Here is a 17,789-nt window from a genome sequence, read left to right as displayed (position 1 = left end):
GCTCAGCTTCAGGTAAACTGGTGCAGAGCACAGCCCTATGCCACCTTTCCAGTGTTCCCAAGCTTCCGTTCTAGTACAGAAATTAGCTTCCTCACTTAGAACATGTGCCCCAGTTTGCATGGCTAATTTTCAGGAAAAAATGGCATGCAAGTAAATACAGCATTGATTATATTACCAATATATTACAATAAAAAAAAAAACAGCATTGAAATATGCATAAAACATTTAGATCATTTGCAACAAAAGCTTTTGATGAAATCAAGACATTCATTCAAAACATTTAAATCTTTTGGAATCAGCATTTTCTGATGGAAGAGCATCAATGTGGAAAACCTTCTTTAAGTAATATATCTTATAAAAACATCATTATGAAGGAAGGCACCTGACCTTCCTTTATAACACTGTTATGATAATACTAACGAAATATCTGACTGTGGTGGCTAGTATCACTTCAGTATCAAGACTTATTATACTGTTCTTATAATGAGGTAAGACCATTTACCAAATAATGGACTCCAAGAAATTGAGTTGCCCTAGATAACCAGATTCTGGGTGCATTGATGACACTAGCAATCTCTTTCATACTTTAAGCATGCCATCAGCCAGAGTAACTGCATGCATTGTGTTATCACTTACATGTCACATATTAGCCATTCTTGCCTGGGAGTCTTTGTTCAGCTGGTGATGTATGTAGATGATACAGTGTGACAAACATCTGTCTCTGCAATCTACACAGAGAAGCAATAGGAAAGGTTATCCCCTGTCCACCCTCAGGGATTTCCAGCTGGTGCCAGATAGGGCTTTCAGCCAGAAATAACATTAAGTGGTGCCTTGCATCCTCAGAGAGTTTAGCGAAACCAGAAGGCCACGCTCAGATGAGCAGACTCAAAAACAGAAAGAGTGTGGGTTTTTCTATATCTATTTAATCTGTCTTAAAGGCCACCATCCTCTTCACAAAGATCTCCAAAATGAAGTCGCAAGTTTACCTCTTCACCAGATTCCTTTATAGAGGCTATCGGCCTTCTATGCCATCTCTGTAACTCTTTTTTGCTATTTATCTTGACCTCTCACCTGTGACGAGCTTGTGGTTTATAAAACATCCTTTTTTCTCTTGGGTATCTTGGACTTGAATTTTGTATTGTGTCTTGACACCACGGGGCAAGAAAACCCGCCAGACTGAGAGAAGGGGGGAGGTGGGGACAGTTCCACCCACTAAGGGGATACAGGAAGTAGAGAAAACAGTCATTTTCCTATTTTAACAACTTAAAGTAGAAGCAGGAAAACATGCATGTCTGTTCCAACAATTTGTGCATGAAAATCTTTTTCAGCGTATGGCACTCTTGACCTTATAGTGTTGCTCCTATAAGAGGGAACAGGAGAAGCTGGCAAGGGCAAGAGGCCTTTGAGCAGAACAAGCCCCAAGGTGCCAGGGGCAAGCACAGGTGCCCTCTTCCCTGATCAGCTCCCATCAGGAGCACCCCGGCTGCAGCTAGAAAGCTCAGGGATCCCCTGCCCTGCCCTGCCCTGCTCCCAAGGCGGGGTGGTGGCGGCAGACAGCAGGAGGTGCCACATCGCCTCGGCTTTCCCCCCTGCTCTGTCAACTTCGCCAGAGGCTGCTCTCAGGGCAAGGCCTGCCCCTGGCCACCCCCATCCATCAGCTCGTGGCAGAGATGGACGGAGGCAGCGCTGCCTAGTCCCATCCCCCCTCCGGGTTTTTTTCCCCTCCTCCCTCCCGGCCCCACTCCCAACCTCCTCTGTTTGCTTCTCCTCCCCCTGCCTTGTGACACACGGAGGGAGAGAGCGAGAGAGAAGGGCTCTTCCCCGGCAGCTCCTCTCTGCTGCTGCCGGTGCCGCAGTCATGGCTGCGGAGGGGGTGGACGAGCGGTCCCCGCTGCTCTCGGCGCCCAGCTCCGGCAGCGTCACCCCGACCGCGCCTCCCTACCTGCCCGACGGCAGCCCCCGAGGTAAGGCCCGCGGAGCGGCTGCAGGGCCCGCGGCGCTGCCGGCAGGAGAGGCAGGGCGATGAGTTTGCAAGGCGCTGCCTCCGCAGCCATCGGGCTGGGGGCGCCTCCTTGCCGTGCCCTTGAGGGGCTCCCGGCCCCGCCACGGGGGAGCTTCAACTTCTCCGAGGGCCCCGGCTGCCTTCCCCGGGCGGGGGGCCCAGCCCTGCCCGCCCGCTGCGGGCTTCTCCCGGTGACACTCCCAGCCCCGCAGGCCGGGGGCGGGGGTCCTGCCCGGCCTTGAGATTTCCCTCCTGCTCCAGCCCATTGTTCACTCGGAGTCACGCTGCTCGGCGGCCCGGCTCCTCTCTCTCTCCTGGAATTGCGGGAAAGCTGCGGGACAACAGGTAGTGCTAGGGGAAGGGCAGCGTGGATCCCCCAATTCACATGGGAAGTAAAAAAATCCCGTGTGGTTCCCAGCTGCAGAACAAGCTGGGACCCGTTTATTTACAGTCACCACTTCACATGTTAAAGCTTTAATTATTGGGCTTTAGTCTTTCCCCTTAATTAGGGGCAGGCATAAGCCCAAAGAACAGTTCATTGTCACGAGCCAGACTTTTTGGGGGGAGCTCAGGGGTACAGAACTGGGACTGCTGCAAGGATTTCTGAAAGAAGTCAAGTAGGGGGAAATGCTCAGAAATCTCCATCTAATCTCCACTGCTTATCAAAGCCATGTACCAGTGGACACCAGGTAGTGCAGTGCTACTTTGCTGGGCAGACTGGTACCAAGCAGTAGCAGCTGTGCAGCCTGGACTGGCTATTTAACAGGCATCACTGTGAGTGTCATGTGACAAGGCATATTTTTAAAAAGCCAGGTTTATGTGCTAGTCTATTTGTGACTTAAATTCATGTTGTGGTTCTTTATAGGTATGGGGAAAGTGGCCCATTCAGGTCTGCTCAGTGATAGGGATTTAGGTTTTATTACTTAACGAAGCCACCCAAACTTGGAGCTAAGAACATTAGTACACTTAAATTTTGAATATGTGGGGATAAAAACCCTCTACTTTGTATGTTTTGTATTGTTTTGGTTTTGAGCTAGGTAAACCTTTTGAACAAGCAGAGTGCCGGAAAAAGCTCAGACTGTTAAAGCTAAATAAGATTAGTTCAGCTTTAGTAGGAGCATTTCAAATGCAAGATTCCAGTCCTGCTCTCAGTGCCTTCCAAGGAGGTGGAAATGCACCCTAACTTTCTCATTTGTTACAAGATGGGTAACCTCTAGTTTTCCTGAATAATAACAATAACGAGAGCTAAAACAACATGCGATTTTACACAGGAATATATGGTAGATGGGACTCTAAATTAAAATGGATAAATGCTACCTGCAAACCAGTTTGTATTTAGTTTGATCTGTTGGTGACTTATGGGGGTGCACGTGCACCCCCTGAGATTGGCCATGCACCACCTGGAAGTGCCAGCTGTGAAATCGGAAATGCACTTCAAGTTTCGCCGCTGGCTCAGTGATTGATTGCTGGGGGACCCCTTCCCCCCAGTTGGTGATCGGTCATGCCCCCCCCCCGCCCCCCATCGGTGATCTGGTGCCTCCCCAGACTTGGAAGGCACCAGTTGTCCATGATCTGACCTTTAAGCTGACGGAAAATAGGGTTCTTTTCTTGCTAGATATATGGTAATAACGCAGCTCTGCTAATGCTCTGGGAACATACTAGCAATCACCTGACATTTTGAATAGCACAGGCCAGTACCAGGCCCAAACCAGAGGTCTTGGATATTAGATTTAAGGTGGAATTTAATTATGTAGGATTGCCTGCACAGGAGGCAGTTCTGAATAGAAGGCTATTCCTAACCACTTTAGAAACCAGTATATTTTTTTAAAAGGATAAGAATTCTCATGTTCAGTGGCTTTTTAAAAGTATTCGTTATTCTCTCTGTATGTCTGTACACTTCAGATTATTAATTATGTAATGGGGATGATTCAGTGCAGTGACTCAGGCTTGAACCCAGGTTTAAGCTTATGATGTAGCACTTGGCTCTGACTTGTCTTATTCCTAATAATATTGACTGTTGAAATGGAGGAAAAAACAAAATGCTTATAGCTTTCAGGGTCACAAGAACCCAGCCAGTACTTGGTATATGTGCATGTTGTGGTCAAGAGAGGGCCTGGAAGGTGAATTCAAATGACTGCATGGTATTAACAACTCTGTTCTCCCACAGAAGAGGTGCAGAGTCCTTGTGAATGGAGTTCTTTTGTTCACCAAAGAAGTACTTGGAACAACAATCTTGTATACCTTACAGTTCATAAAAGTTGCTTGTAAATGTAGTAGCAGGGTGGGGTTGTAGCCATGATGGTCCAGGAATTATGCGAGGCAAGGATTTTTTAAGGTAATATCTTTTTATTGGACCAACTGCATAGCTGTATCTCAACTATGCAGTTAGTCTAACAGAAGATATTGGCCTAAGAAATCCTTGCTTCCCTTTATTTATAAGGGCACATGTATTCTTCCTTTATTTTGTTCTGCAAGAATGGGTTCAAGTTTTCTGACACATTACATAAGCTGACTATAGTTTCCTGGTATTTGCCTCTGTCAGTCAGTTACTCGTAAGAAGGCTGTCTGCTAGTTGAAAAGGGACTCTGCAGTATGTAGAGCTAGCATCAATGAGAGAAGGGAGAAGTTGTTTTCTGCCCTAGTTGGAGAGCACTTCCGCATCTCTGCCCAGGCAGGCCTGGCAAAGTACTATGTCAGCTGTGACCGTATGCCCTCAGAATCCCTCATAAATTTGATAACCCTCCTTTTGGCTCCTGTGCAGTTTCCAGGGTTCAGTACACTATCCATGTATGAATCTAGGATTTTGCAAAGGCACGTGCAGATGGCGTGGTGCAGCAACACAATACACATCTTTCTCCAGTTAAAGAGAAGCTACAAGATGTACTAATATGCTGTGGGGCCCACAGCTATAGTATTTAGTTTAAGGTCAAGCAGAACTAAATACAACTTTATTGGCATATGCAATTATTTGCTAGACACTATATCAAGTTAAAAAAATTAGAACAAAGTAGGCAAAAAGATACTGTTTTATTAGTCCTGTAGTCATTATAGTTAAGTGTACATCTCTTATTCAGACTGATACAAAACCTAGCCTTCTGGAGTATCTTGACAGTGCATCCAGCACTTCACTGTTGTTCATTTCCACACCTGAGTTAAGGTTTTTAGCTAAAACTAAAAGCAGTATGCAGGCCTGTGAAATAGGAGAGAGAGGTTATCGGGAATAGCTAACTGAAAGCAAAGAAGAAGAAAGGGTAACTGCAGAACTGGTGCCTGAATACCTGGACTGTGAGTTCTAATAAGCTACAGTACCCAGCCTATGTACTTCCTTAAACTACGAAGGACTCTGGCTTTTAGGGTCAGTATTCCTTTCCCAATGGGAAGAGAGCTTTTTCCTTATTGCCCTCCCTGTATTTTGGGTCCTACTAGCTTGTTCTTACCTGGGCTAATAGACTATATTAAGTGCTGGGTGTGTTCTTTGTATTCTGGGAATGACTTAATTTTGTTACCAAGACATTTTTTGAAGAGGAAGAGCTGTTTCTTTCTTATTAAGGAGTCTGTAGCTGCTTACATACTCCCAAGGTATGGTGCACTGGAAGCACCAGACCTGCAGGGAGCTTCTTTTCACACAAGCGGAAAGGTGGGATCTCTCTAAAGTGCATAGGATTGTGTTAGGGGTTCATCCCAGGTATAATGTCCCAGAAGATCATGGCCTGTTAGGTAAATGATTAGAAAAGTCTAAACTATTAGTGTATATGCCACAGCAAGCAAATATTAGGCACACATGGTCCTCTGAAGTAGGAGGGAGCAGCAAAGTATGCTCCTCAAAGAAGTGGCCTGGCAGCATGTCTATAGCAGGAATGCTCAGATATACCCTACAACCTGTTAGTGGCAGCAGTAAATATCTTCTCAGTTTTGTGAAGCATGTTGGTTTACCAACATGGTTATTTTGCAGTACACACCAAGAGAAACCTTCTCCTGGACTGTACCCTTGGAAAGCCAGGTTGCAGGGACTGGACTATTACATGATCCACCAGGAAGAGTCCACAGAGCAGTGGCTGGAGGTGGGCTGCAGTTTGGGGTGCTGTGATTAAAGCAATAATGTATTTTCCCCAGAAGATTATTCACTTACAATTTCCTTTTATAGGCCTGTGTCCCAGCCATCCAGTCTGATCAAGGAAATATAGATTCAGTTCCCCTTGGAGATGGACTCTGCCTTTCTGAATATCTGACATTGAAAGTTGTTAAAGGGTGATGGAAGTATCTTCTCATCTTCTTGGGGCTAACCATATTACATGTTTCCCTTGCTTTTTGTGGGTTCTGTATATGCAAATTTGCTCTTATGCAATGACAATTTTTACACCCTAAATTTGTTATATGCAAGGAAAATTTGTTATGTGAGGTAAGTCTGTAGGGGAAGGGGCAGGGGGAAAGATGCGGCACAACCCAATGGCTGCAGGCAGGTGGTGTCGGCCTGTCCTCAGGTTGAGCAGGGAGCAAAGTAGGGAATGTCAGTTGGTGCAGGGTGCAGTTCTCGCTGCTAGGTGCACCCCAGGCAGGCTGCGGGGCTGCGCCAGGCTCTTCCCCAGGAGCACATGCCCCTGGATCTGCGCACAGGATGAGAGCAGGCTGCTGCTGTGGTCTGGCAGCAGCACCAGGCTCTTCCCGGCGCTCAGGGCAAGCAGGCACCCCAAAATTCACCCTAGACCCCCCCACCTTCCCTCCCAGCACCACTGCCAGCCACCCCAAGCTTGGCACCACCCCAACCCCAGCCTGCTTCTCTCCTAGAATCATTCAAGCATGCACTGCCTAATGACATCTCTGCTGGTGTCTGGTCCCACCTTTTTTTTTTTAAAACCTGTAGCTGTGATGATCTACTGAGGTTTTTCGTGTTAAGTGTATGGATGGTAGAAAATATTTTTAAACTTCAGATTCCTAAATGTTTAGCCTGAATTTGATTTGTCATCTTGACTTGTGTGCTTATAGTATCTTTTAGCAGTAGGTACTGTTATTTCCACATTCTTAGTATCATTTTGTGATACAGGCAAAGATGACTTTCCCAGAAACATTCATCAGGGTGGTTTTCTAGTCTAGAAACCAAACAATTTAAGAGTAAGAACGTTGTAATGATAATTTGAAACATCCACAAGAGGTTATTAGTTCCTATAAGGGAAGTTAGCAGAGGCTGAAAAAATGAAAGTGAACATATCCAAACTAATGAAATGTCTGCTTTGGCTGTGCACTTGTAACTCTGGAGAATCTATATAACTTGGGGAAGTCGCCCCAGAATTACTCCAGGGCAAATGACAGACTTACAGAAATTCTGTTCTTCTTTGACTTGGAGTCAAATTCTATTAGTGTTTTGAGTTGCTTTTTATGAACTACCAAAACTGAGGTTAACTGTTGGGCGTTTTGTTTTGTTTTGTTATAGTGGGGAGGGACAGTGTCCAACATTTGGAGATGGGTTAGCATTCTTGTTATATGCACCTAACCTGCTTACGGTAACGGAGTAAAGAAAGGATATGTTGTGGCTCCCCATGCCTAGAGAAACCTGGTAGAGCTAATGCTAGGCCTTTCAGCTGTGATGGTCATATTTTAATTTTTTTCTAGTAGCTGTTCTTTTAAACAGGAATAAAATGTCCGTTTTGGTTTCTCTGAGGAGCTAACAAAAGCTTCAAATGTGAGCTACTGTAGAGTTTGTTTTAGTGTGTCTTGGCTCTGTAACTTAAAGGGAGCTTTTCACATTTCATACCTTTTCTGGCTTTAGGCTTCAGTTATGTTTTTTTTTTTTTCTACTCCTGAGTATATTTATGCAAATTAGTGTCTTAATAAAACAAGAGATTAAAGGTATTTATGAATGTTGTCGTATAAGACTCCTTGTATCATCTTTTGCCTACTGAAATTCTTTTTTTGTCTTTCTGAATTGTAGCATGGACCTGGTACCCTCTTCCTTTCTGCCTTCTGTAGAGAGTGGAAAAAGGGAAATCTGCTGGCTCAGCATGTTGTGGGCCCTTATTCCTCATTTAAAGGAGCAATTTTAAATGACTAAAACTTTCCCTCTTAAAAAAGAAGCAAGAACCCCAAGATGATTCAGTGTGTTATTACATTCACTCCATTCTTGCCAGGGCCAAATATCACATAGTGTGCTGCAAACTTCCACTGAGAGACTGTTATGATTCCCACAATATTTTGAGGCATTTGTGGGATATCATGCATGTTTTTTTGAGTTTGTTTTATGATATGCCATGTAGTTTCATTGAAAAGCCAGTGTTATACTTTGATCATTTATGCTGATTTTATCACTGTTTGGATTATATTATGCCATCTGCGGGTAATCTTTATGATTTTGGAACATAGTTTAATCCAAGGAATTGAGGAATGCATACCTAAAGAAAAGGGAGAAGGCAAAATTGTTAAGTATCTCTTGACATTGTGTAATTAGGTGAAGATAAATTGCCACTCACAAGCACGGGTAGGGGGGGCTATTGTTGGGACAGGCCCCCAAGTTATTTTCTGCTTGTAACAGGAAAATTAACCCCACTATAATGAAAGCGCTCAGAGAAATGGGCCATTAACTAAAAGAATTCCAGATGCCTCAAGAAAGAGAGACATTTCTGGGGATTCTTAGACTCAGCAATTGAGATTATGCTGATGGGAACAACTAGCTTGCAGGTATTTTTAGGGGCTGTCTATGAGATAATCATAGTGTTTGGGGAGTCCAAGTGTCCAGTGGTCAAGGGTGGCTGGATCAGCAGGAAGGCCCATTTCTAGAAATATTGGTAGGCCTCTCAGAAGAGCTACCTTCAGTGAAAGGTGAAGGGTCTCAGGACCTTAAGGGTTGCTACATGTTACAGGATTAAGCTTATGGACTTGGAAAGAAGGGGACTCTTGAAATTCTGAATTTCACTTTCTCTAACTTTCTTTGGCTGCTTCTAGTACCACCTTTTTATATTGCACTAAAAATACTTGTCCTAGTGTTTCACCCTCTTTGGATGATTTCATTTTTGCTCCGAGTTCTCCAGCTATGTCTGTTTTATATAACTCTTCCTTATCCTTCAGAAATCAGTGCTAACTCTTAAAGAACTTCTTTTGTTCTTTGACTTTTTTGGAGTGAGAGAATCTGGTACCAAATGCTCAGAGAACAACAATGCAGGGTTACAGGGGTAGTTGTTCTGTCTTTTTTGCTTCCTTATTGTGTCATGTAATGCTTCTGAATTGTCAGTATTCTTTACATTGAAGTAGGACTAATGACCCTTTATAAAAAACTCATAAGTGCAGTTAGTTTGACAGTTACTCATATTATCATACCAACTAGTAATGCTCTTATTCTTGTTTCAAACTATTTTTAATTGACAGAAGTATTTATCTGGTGAAGAGTGAGCCTGGGATCTCTATGGGTTTGGGTTTTTTTTAAACTTTTTTTCATTATTTCTCTGCAGCGGAACTCCCACCTCCATATACCGCCATTGCCAGTCCAGATGCCAGTGGTGTTCCTGTAATAAACTGCCGTGTGTGCCAGTCTTTAATCAATTTGGATGGCAAGCTTCACCAGCATGTTGTTAAGTGCACAGTTTGCAATGAAGCTACGGTAAATTGGGTTTTTAGCTTTTTCTGTTGTTATTGACATGCTGTTATCAATTCCTGTTACCTATAAAGGGTAGGTCCCATGTCCACGTAACTACTAAAATGAACTAGCAGACAAATTTGAGGGTATTGTGATTTAAAGCTTTGCCAAAGGGTTATAGTATTCTATAATGAGAAGTGTCGAATAATTGTAGTTGTTATTGCTAACTGTGTCAATTAAAATGAAAGTATATCAGAAATATGTTAAGGAAAGTGAAGATGCTTATGGACAGTTGACAGATTCTTTGGGCAAAATGGAAAAGTATGGCTATCTTACCTAGTTTGGTTAACACTGAAAGTGTTGAGAACATTTAGTTTTAACTTAGTAATGATAACTGGTTATGAGCCCCTTCCTGTCTTCCTCCCCCCCCCCCCAAAAAAAAAAATCTGACAGATCTATGTGATGTTTTTAAAAGAAAAATGGTAATTTGGCTTTTAACAGTAAAACCCTTTTTCCCCTGCCAACTGATAGTGTGAACTCCTGTAGCATTATCAAGAGTACATCTCTCAGCTTTTTGATATTTATGATTTTCCTTTGAGAGGAAACATAGAAGCTGAATTCCTGTGTTAGTAGTTGATGTAGTAGAACAGAGAGGTGGTCATTATCCAGGTGGTTTGGAAGCAGCTTGATTTGCAGCAAGTTGCCAAATTAAGGGCAAACCAGTCAGCTGTTTGGTGTGGCTTTCTTCAAAGGGCACTGCTTTTTCACTTAGTAGTCCTGTACAGCTAATCAGCAAAGAAATGCCATTTGAAATAAAAGCTTAGCAGTCCTGCTGTTTGTGTCTCTGTATTCCTCTGGTTACTCTGGAAATCCTTATCTTCACAGAAGAGGGAGGACCTAACCCTGTGAAGTATCCAGGTTCTACTTTATTTTGAAATATCTTGTTTTCACTGAACTGAACCTCCGTGCAGTCAGTGGGTTCATCATGAAAAGGCAAAGCTTATCCATTTACTACTTCAAGCAAGGTTATTTGTTTAAAAAACATTTAAGTTAATGCTTAATGCAATTACAATTCTCAGGATATGAATGTTTCACTTTTTCCACTGGGTCATAAAATCCTTGGTTTGTTTTTTATACATATGTTCACTGGTGGCTGTATATTATAGTTGTGATTATAGAAACTACTGGGGATAAGTTAGGGTGTGAACTTAACAGTACAGGTTCTCTATGGTCACTGCCTGTATGTGTACTTTTAGCCTTACCACAAAGCAATTTGCCCTACTTTCATTGAGGAGTTAGCTAACTTGCATTTGTCAGAGCATGCAGCAAGGCAATTAGTGGAGTAGCTTAAACCAGGGGTGCTCAACCTTTGGCCCATGCGCCAGATACAACCCGTGGAGCCTTGGCATCTGGTCTGTGGGGCTCCACCTGGATTGGGAAATCTGATAGCAGGGGAGCAGTAACTATTAATATGGTCACCCTCCCTGCCCTGCCAGCTTGCCAAGCAGCAAGCCCTATATGGCTGTCAGGGCCAGGCTGTTCCTCCTTCTCCCCACTTCACTCTCCTTGGGGCTGGTTTAGGACCATACTGCCTCCTGCCTGCCTCTTCATGGCTAAATGGTGCTCGCTGTGCCCAGTCCAGGTGCCAGATAAGGACCACCAGCCAGATCTGGCATGCAAGGGGTGGGAAACTGGGCACCACTACCTTAAACCACTATTAATTCACACCCTAATTTACCTCATGGTGACTTTTTTTATTGCAATACCTTAAGTATATGTGCGTACTCTGTCTTTAGCAGGATACTAATACTAGCTGTTACAGTGCATAATTCTGCAGAAATAAATGGAACTAAGTTGCTCCAACTCTAACCTGGCTCCATTTGCTATCAAGTTAAGGACTATTAGCTAATTTATATTGATATAAACTAATGGTGTTTGACACAGCTCAGTAGGCCAGATCTGGCCTGTGGGCTGGGGATCATCTGGCCCTCAGAACTCCCCATGGGACTGAAAACTTGGCAGTGGGACAGCCTGAATTGCTGCTCCCCTGCTGCCAAATTTGAAAACCCGTGGGGAGCCCCACAGGCTATATAAAAGCCTTGCACACTATATTGGGTGCATGGGGCCAAGATGCGTGAGGCCTGATCCAGCCAGGTGCCAATCATCTGACCCATGGGGCCAAAAGATTTGAGTACCACTGATACAGATTCATACAAACCTAATCAGGATTAGGTCCAGGAAACTGAGAAGGAGAGTGTGGTAGAGGCAGAGAGCTCATTACATGTGTGCCTGGTAGACGAGACTGGAGCTCACAGCATTGAAGGATGATGTGACCATAGTGCCATATCCCATTGGCAGTTAAACTGTATCATCTGCTGCATGCTGTGGTGTAGCAGCTCTCTCATTCTTTTCAGAGTGGCTAAGATGTCCATATGGCCATACCTTTGCTTTATTTTTGAATTCCTTAAAGTTCATTATTTCAAGTCTAATTTCTGTCTCCTTTTTCTGGTCTAGCCAATCAAAAACCCTCCTTCAGGGAAGAAGTATGTTAGATGCCCATGTAATTGTCTCCTAATCTGTAAGGATACATCTCGAAGAATAGGCTGTCCAAGACCCAACTGGTAAGAAAATTCTTAACTGCAGTAGTTCCATTTCATTTATAATAAAATTACTAGGATTATATTGTAATGCAAATATGGTAAATAACTAGCTAAAGGTACACAGATATTTAAGTCATTATAAAATAAAGAAAGTATAGACTTTGATCATTTCATTAAAACTATATTTACAAGCATTTGTGTAGAACTCTGGCCGATATTAATTTACCTGATTCATTATGTTAACATACTTAAAGAAAAAATAATACCTTGTGCCATAGTAACTATAGTCTGTTTGGATTGGCTTCAAATATCTCTATTTTTTATGGAATGGTATTTCACTTAAGTTGCATGTTTATATGATTTACAAGGAATATATGAAGGCAGTAACAATACAATGGAGTGAACACTTAAATTCTGGTAAATGCTGCGTCTTATTTTCCCCAGAAAAGTGGCAAGTACACAACTTACTTTATTACACCCCTTTTTATAGCTCATAAACTGTGAAAACTTGCAATATCTCTTTGAAGAAGTGTCACCTATCCTTTCCTCTTCAAAACACCCTGAAGATGTATTGCTACTCTTTACTTAGAATAATTAGCTGACTTAAGCAATCTGATGTTGTGTTCTTCCAGCCTTAAAAAAAGAGGCCTCTCTCAATGCATAGGATGGTTCTGGTGCATACTTGAGTACCATGAGTGAAATTCTGACTATCCTAGTTGTAACTAGAACTGGTTGGAATTTTTCAGCTGTTTCCTCCCCCTCCCAATTGGAAAACACTAGCTTAGTTAAAACCTGAGTCTTTTCATACAGCATGTGAAAAGTTTTATGTCAGTGAAGAATTCTTTTTATATCCATAAGGGGATTTCCCATTAAATTTGAAGCATCTACAATTGCAAGGAGCTGATAGCTTGCTGATCCTGACAGATACCTAGGGTGTTTGAGACATTGGTTCAAATCCTTTTAGTGCCTGATTTTAGAGCAGTGGCTTTAACCTGGGTCTCCTGCATCATGTCTCAAGTGAGTGTTCTAATCAAGGCACATGCAGGTGTTCTAGTGTGAGTCTCAGCCTGTCCTGTTGGAGCTTTGTATACATAATTAAATATTCATTGCAAGAAGAAAATATTAATTATACACAACTCCCTGATGAGTGCCATAACAGGCTCTATATAGCAGTAATCTCTTCCTCTGTCCCTCCCTCCCTCCCACCCTCTCCGGGTGTCAGAACGCTGATCCCTTGGACAGAGCTGTGCGTGGCTTGTCCAGGGGATCAGCGTCCCAGCATTTAACTGCAAAGTGCAGGAGCTGCAACTGAACCAATTAGGCAGAGCAAAGCCTACACCACATTATCTGCACTGACCACCAACCTTGATCTGGAGCATGGGAAGGGCATCTTTCCTCTTGGGAAAGCTTGAAAACGTCTTGTTTTGTGCCAGTGCAGAAGAAGAAAAGCTTCTGAAATCTCAGACATACTTGCAGGATGAGACAGACATTTCTTGTCCTGCTTTTGTCACAGTATCTAATATACAGGTAAAAATGCAGCAAAAAACCTAAATACCCTAATCTTATTAAATGATCATTTCCAACAGTGATACCTTTTGAGCAGCTCTAAGATATGCCTTGTTTGTGGGGATAACTGAGCAGATTTTTGACCAGTCTGTAGGCAGTTCCTTCTGTAGAGAGCCCTTCACAGAGAATGGCCTGCTGTGAATCCTGCCACCTATTCTAAAGAGGAACCAGCTCAACGATAGTGTCTGCAAATCTTAACTCTGCCAGTATGACAGAGGGAGAGAGACCTTGTGCATTGCAAGACTTTGTTGTTTCCCACCGCCATACCGCTGTCAGGTTTCCAGTGCCAGAAATGAGCAGAACTCAATGAGAATTTTCCTATCTTTTTTTTTTTTTCATGTGCTGTCATTCTGCATGAACAAGTTACATAACTAAATTGGAAATATGGAATAATCCAGTGTGGATTATTTGATCATAAAATCAAGCAAATGACACACATTGACATTACATGGTATTAAGAGCTAGAAATTGGTGACTTTATTAGTATCATATTGGGGTGCACTGATACAGATAGCAAATCATTCACCAAGCATATCAGCTGATACCGATACAATAACTGATTTACAGGAATGCAGCCGGGCAGCGTGGAAAACAGGGCCCGCAGGCAAGTCTGTGGAAGGGAAGCAGCATAGGGTGTGCACATTGAGGCCCCCTGTGAATAGGGGCAGATCAGTGAAGGATCCTGGGGCCAGGGCAGGGAGTGGGACAGAGCCATGGGTGGCTTGTCCTAGCATTTAAAAATGGTGGCAGGGGCACTTGAACTAAAGCCCATTGAATGAGCTTTAGTTCAAGCACTGCCACCACAATTTTTAAGCGCTGGGATCCTTTTAACTGGAGCGGCACCAGGGTAGAAGCAGGCTGCCCACTGTGGACTCGGGGTTCTTCACCCTGCTGCCTTTGCCCCAGGAGCTGCATGCTGGCCATGCCGCATCCCCTGCCTGTCTGGTGGCAGTGGTGGTGGTGAGCTGTTCCTTCTGATGCTAGATGAGTAGGGTGTGTGGCATGGCCAGTACATGGCTCCTGGGACAAAGAGCCCCAAGCCCACAGCAGGCAGCCCATCTCCACCCTTGCCCCATTGGGCTTCACTCCAATTAAAAGCATCCCGGTGCTTAAAAATGGTGTTGGTGGTGCTTGAACCAAAGCTTTTTCAGTGAACATTAATTCAAGTGCCCCCGCTGCAATTTTTAAGTGCTGGGACGCTGATCCCCTGGATGAGCTTCCCACGGCTCCATCCCATTCCCTGCCTGGGCCGCAGGGTTCCATTCACTACCTTGCCCCTGCCCCATGCCCTACCACACTGTGGAGGGGGCCTTAATTTGCCCCCTCTTCCCCATTTTCTTCCCATCCACAGACTTACCTGCAAGGTGCTGCTCTCCACACTGCCTGAGTGTGTTCCTGGCTGTGTTCATGCATGCAGCTGTGCACCTGTGCATGGTGTCTGGGGGCCCCAGCCAGAAGGCATATTACATTTATTGGTACATTGTTGGCTATACCAGCCAAAAAAGCCAATAGCTGCTGATGTTAATTTTGCTTTTATCAGTGCCAATCTGATATGGCACTGATATATATCGGTAGGGTGAACTTGATGTTAGATGAATGCAGGGGTATCAAACATGTGGCCTCTAGGACTTTCGGGGGGGGGGGGGGCATTAATCCCAGTGGCTACCAGAGCAATTACATTGGCAAGGGCAGCACCAGGGCAGTTAATGTTGCTTGCTCCACTAGTGAATTCCCAGTTTTGGATCCCTGTTAGGACTGTAGGTCTGAAGCAAGAATTGCGCAGCTGCCAGAACCTAAGGGGTTAATGCTACTGTTGATTGCTCTGCTGCCAGAGGTGGGCTCTGCAGCCTACAAGAAGCCCCATAGTTTGGATCTGGTTAATGGGACCAAATGAGTTTGACACCCTGGGTTTAGTGTATTAAAAGTTTTTGATTAAGCAAATCTTAGCATTTCCAGTATTCTTCTGATCCACGAGATTGACTGACTTTTTGGCTACAAAAGGTATAGGGAGTTTGCCTGGTTTGGTTTAGGGTGAACTGGGTAGGGCAGGAAGAAGCAATTTGGCTGGAGGAAATAATAGGGAGCAATGCCTCATTTTTAATCAGGGTAGAAACTGATTGGGGAAATAATTTTGGCCAGAAGACCAAAAAATATTCCTTAGTTCTGCTGCATATTTTCTCTGGCCACTTCTGCCTATCCCAGATCACAAGCTTGAACGTCTGGTTATTCCAGGCTTGATGGACTATGTCTGAGAGAGAGTTCTTATAAACCCCAGGCTCTTTGCCATTTGCTGACTATGCCTTTTCTCTTGAAATAGTTTCCACTTAAGTGGATGGTAATATAACCTCCAGTGGGAGCAGGGGGAAGGGAAGAAATCCTTTATCTATTTGGAAAACCCTGTAGTGAGAGAGACCCAAATGAGTGCATTTTTAATATTTTAATACATTTTATAGGTATAAAGACATGTTTGTATCTAGCGCTAATCACTTGCATATGCCTTCCCCTTCACCAGCCTAATGATAACATGCATTTAATATTCTTACCCCAGTAGACGCATCATTAATCTTGGTCCAGTGATGTTGATTCCAGAAGAACAGCCAGCTCAGTCTGTCTTGCCTGTTCAACCAGATGGTACTAGGGTAGTGTGTGGACACTGTGGAAATACATTTTTGGTAAGTAATCAGTGTGCATTGCGAATTCAAAGGCCAAATTTTCTCTCTCATATCTGCTACTATCGAAAGTCCTGGAATTGCATCCTAGAGTCTTCCCAGCCATCTATAACTGATGTGAAACTAAAGCTCTTGGTGAGCTGATTTCATGTTTTGAGATAAAAACATATCTGAACAGTTGGTAGCTGGGATTTTTCCCACATGTATGTTCAAGGAATTCCCAGTATTTCTTGCATCTAGGGATCAGTCAAACCCATAATTATTGCCCTACTGATGGGGAAAACTGTATAAGGACCTGTTTTTGTTAGCGTACAAGTACTGGTTATGTTCCATGATAGTTAAGATAGTATAGTTGGTGCTTGTTATAGTTAACTTTTTCAGTTATGTATAACTTTCTAGAACTTGCACTCTTGGATGAAATGTTCTCTGCCTGGACTCCAGTTATGCAGAACTTGGGTGCATGCTTAACTCTAACCAAGCAGGTGAAGACAAGCACATATCATCCTTGAAAGACTGGAACTTCGGTTTATATCTAAATTTGAAAACATTTGAGAACTTGAGCAAATAACTGAATTATTTTTGTGTGGGAGGACAGAGAAATGAGCTTCCCTCAAATAATTGTGTATCCTTTTCTTGAACTTCCTGATTTCCATGATCCCTTAATGCATTTAGATCAAGCTAGCTTATGGAATTTCTGTCCCAGATCCCTTCCTGGTTCAAGTTATCTCTCAGTCCTCTGACATCCTAGGATGCTTTGCAGCCCTGGGCTATGTTGCCTGCCCCCATGGAACAGGGACTGCCTTGGCCCTCTGGTCCTTAGCCTGCTTCCTGACTTTGTCTGTCTGTCCATATGGATGGGGGGGCGGGGCAGGGGAACAGAACCCAAGTCTCCCTAGCCAGGGTCTGCACAGCAAGTGGTGGGGAGGGAAAGTCCCTATGGTGGGGGCTTTCAGACCCTGGCAGCCCACGCCCCTTCCCTTTCCCAGCTGCTGATTTGCTTCAGTGGCTACAACAGGAGGGAGGGAGAAGGAGTCCTTCAGGCTGAGTGTCCCCCATTTAGCCCAGCATGGAGGCACTGGGGAGCCCCCATCTTGCAGGGCTTCCCTCACCCCCAGCCTTTGGGCTGCCTAGGGCTGGGGAACCCTGAGAGCTGAAGGCAATTCTTCACTTCCTGAACCTGCAGAGTTCCCTGGGGCTGCCCCAGGTTGGGGGCCTGAGCTAGGGTGAGGGGAAGCTCCCCAAGGTGGGGGCTGTCCACTGCCCCTGTGCTGGGTTGCATAGGCAGGCATCCGGCCTGAAGGACTTCTGCTCCCTCCCTACTGTGGCAGTGGCTGAAGCAATCAGCAGCTGGGAAGGGAGGTGGGAAGTGGGAAATTCCCTGCCTTTCCCAA

At 44.1% G+C, this 17,789-nt stretch overlaps 1 protein-coding gene across 1 annotated transcript in view; it reads left to right on the top strand.

Annotated features, from left to right (window-relative positions):
* The first annotated feature begins 1,763 nt into the window (after nt 1-1,763).
* The window catches only part of TMEM55A (transmembrane protein 55A), a 51,581-nt gene continuing 35,555 nt past the window's right edge, over nt 1,764-17,789 (top strand). Inside the window, exons 1-4 of the mRNA XM_019550338.1 lie at nt 1,764-1,964; nt 9,439-9,587; nt 12,078-12,184; nt 16,278-16,401. Coding sequence (XP_019405883.1) covers nt 1,859-1,964; nt 9,439-9,587; nt 12,078-12,184; nt 16,278-16,401 — 486 coding nt within the window. The 5' untranslated portion in view covers nt 1,764-1,858. The remainder of the gene's footprint in view (nt 1,965-9,438; nt 9,588-12,077; nt 12,185-16,277; nt 16,402-17,789) is intronic.

The sequence above is a fragment of the Crocodylus porosus genome, unplaced genomic scaffold (assembly GCF_001723895.1).
Source record: "Crocodylus porosus isolate Cpor-Errol unplaced genomic scaffold, CroPor_comp1, whole genome shotgun sequence".
Classification (NCBI taxonomy): domain Eukaryota; kingdom Metazoa; phylum Chordata; order Crocodylia; family Crocodylidae; genus Crocodylus; species Crocodylus porosus.
This window is presented reverse-complemented; position numbering and strand designations above follow the sequence as displayed.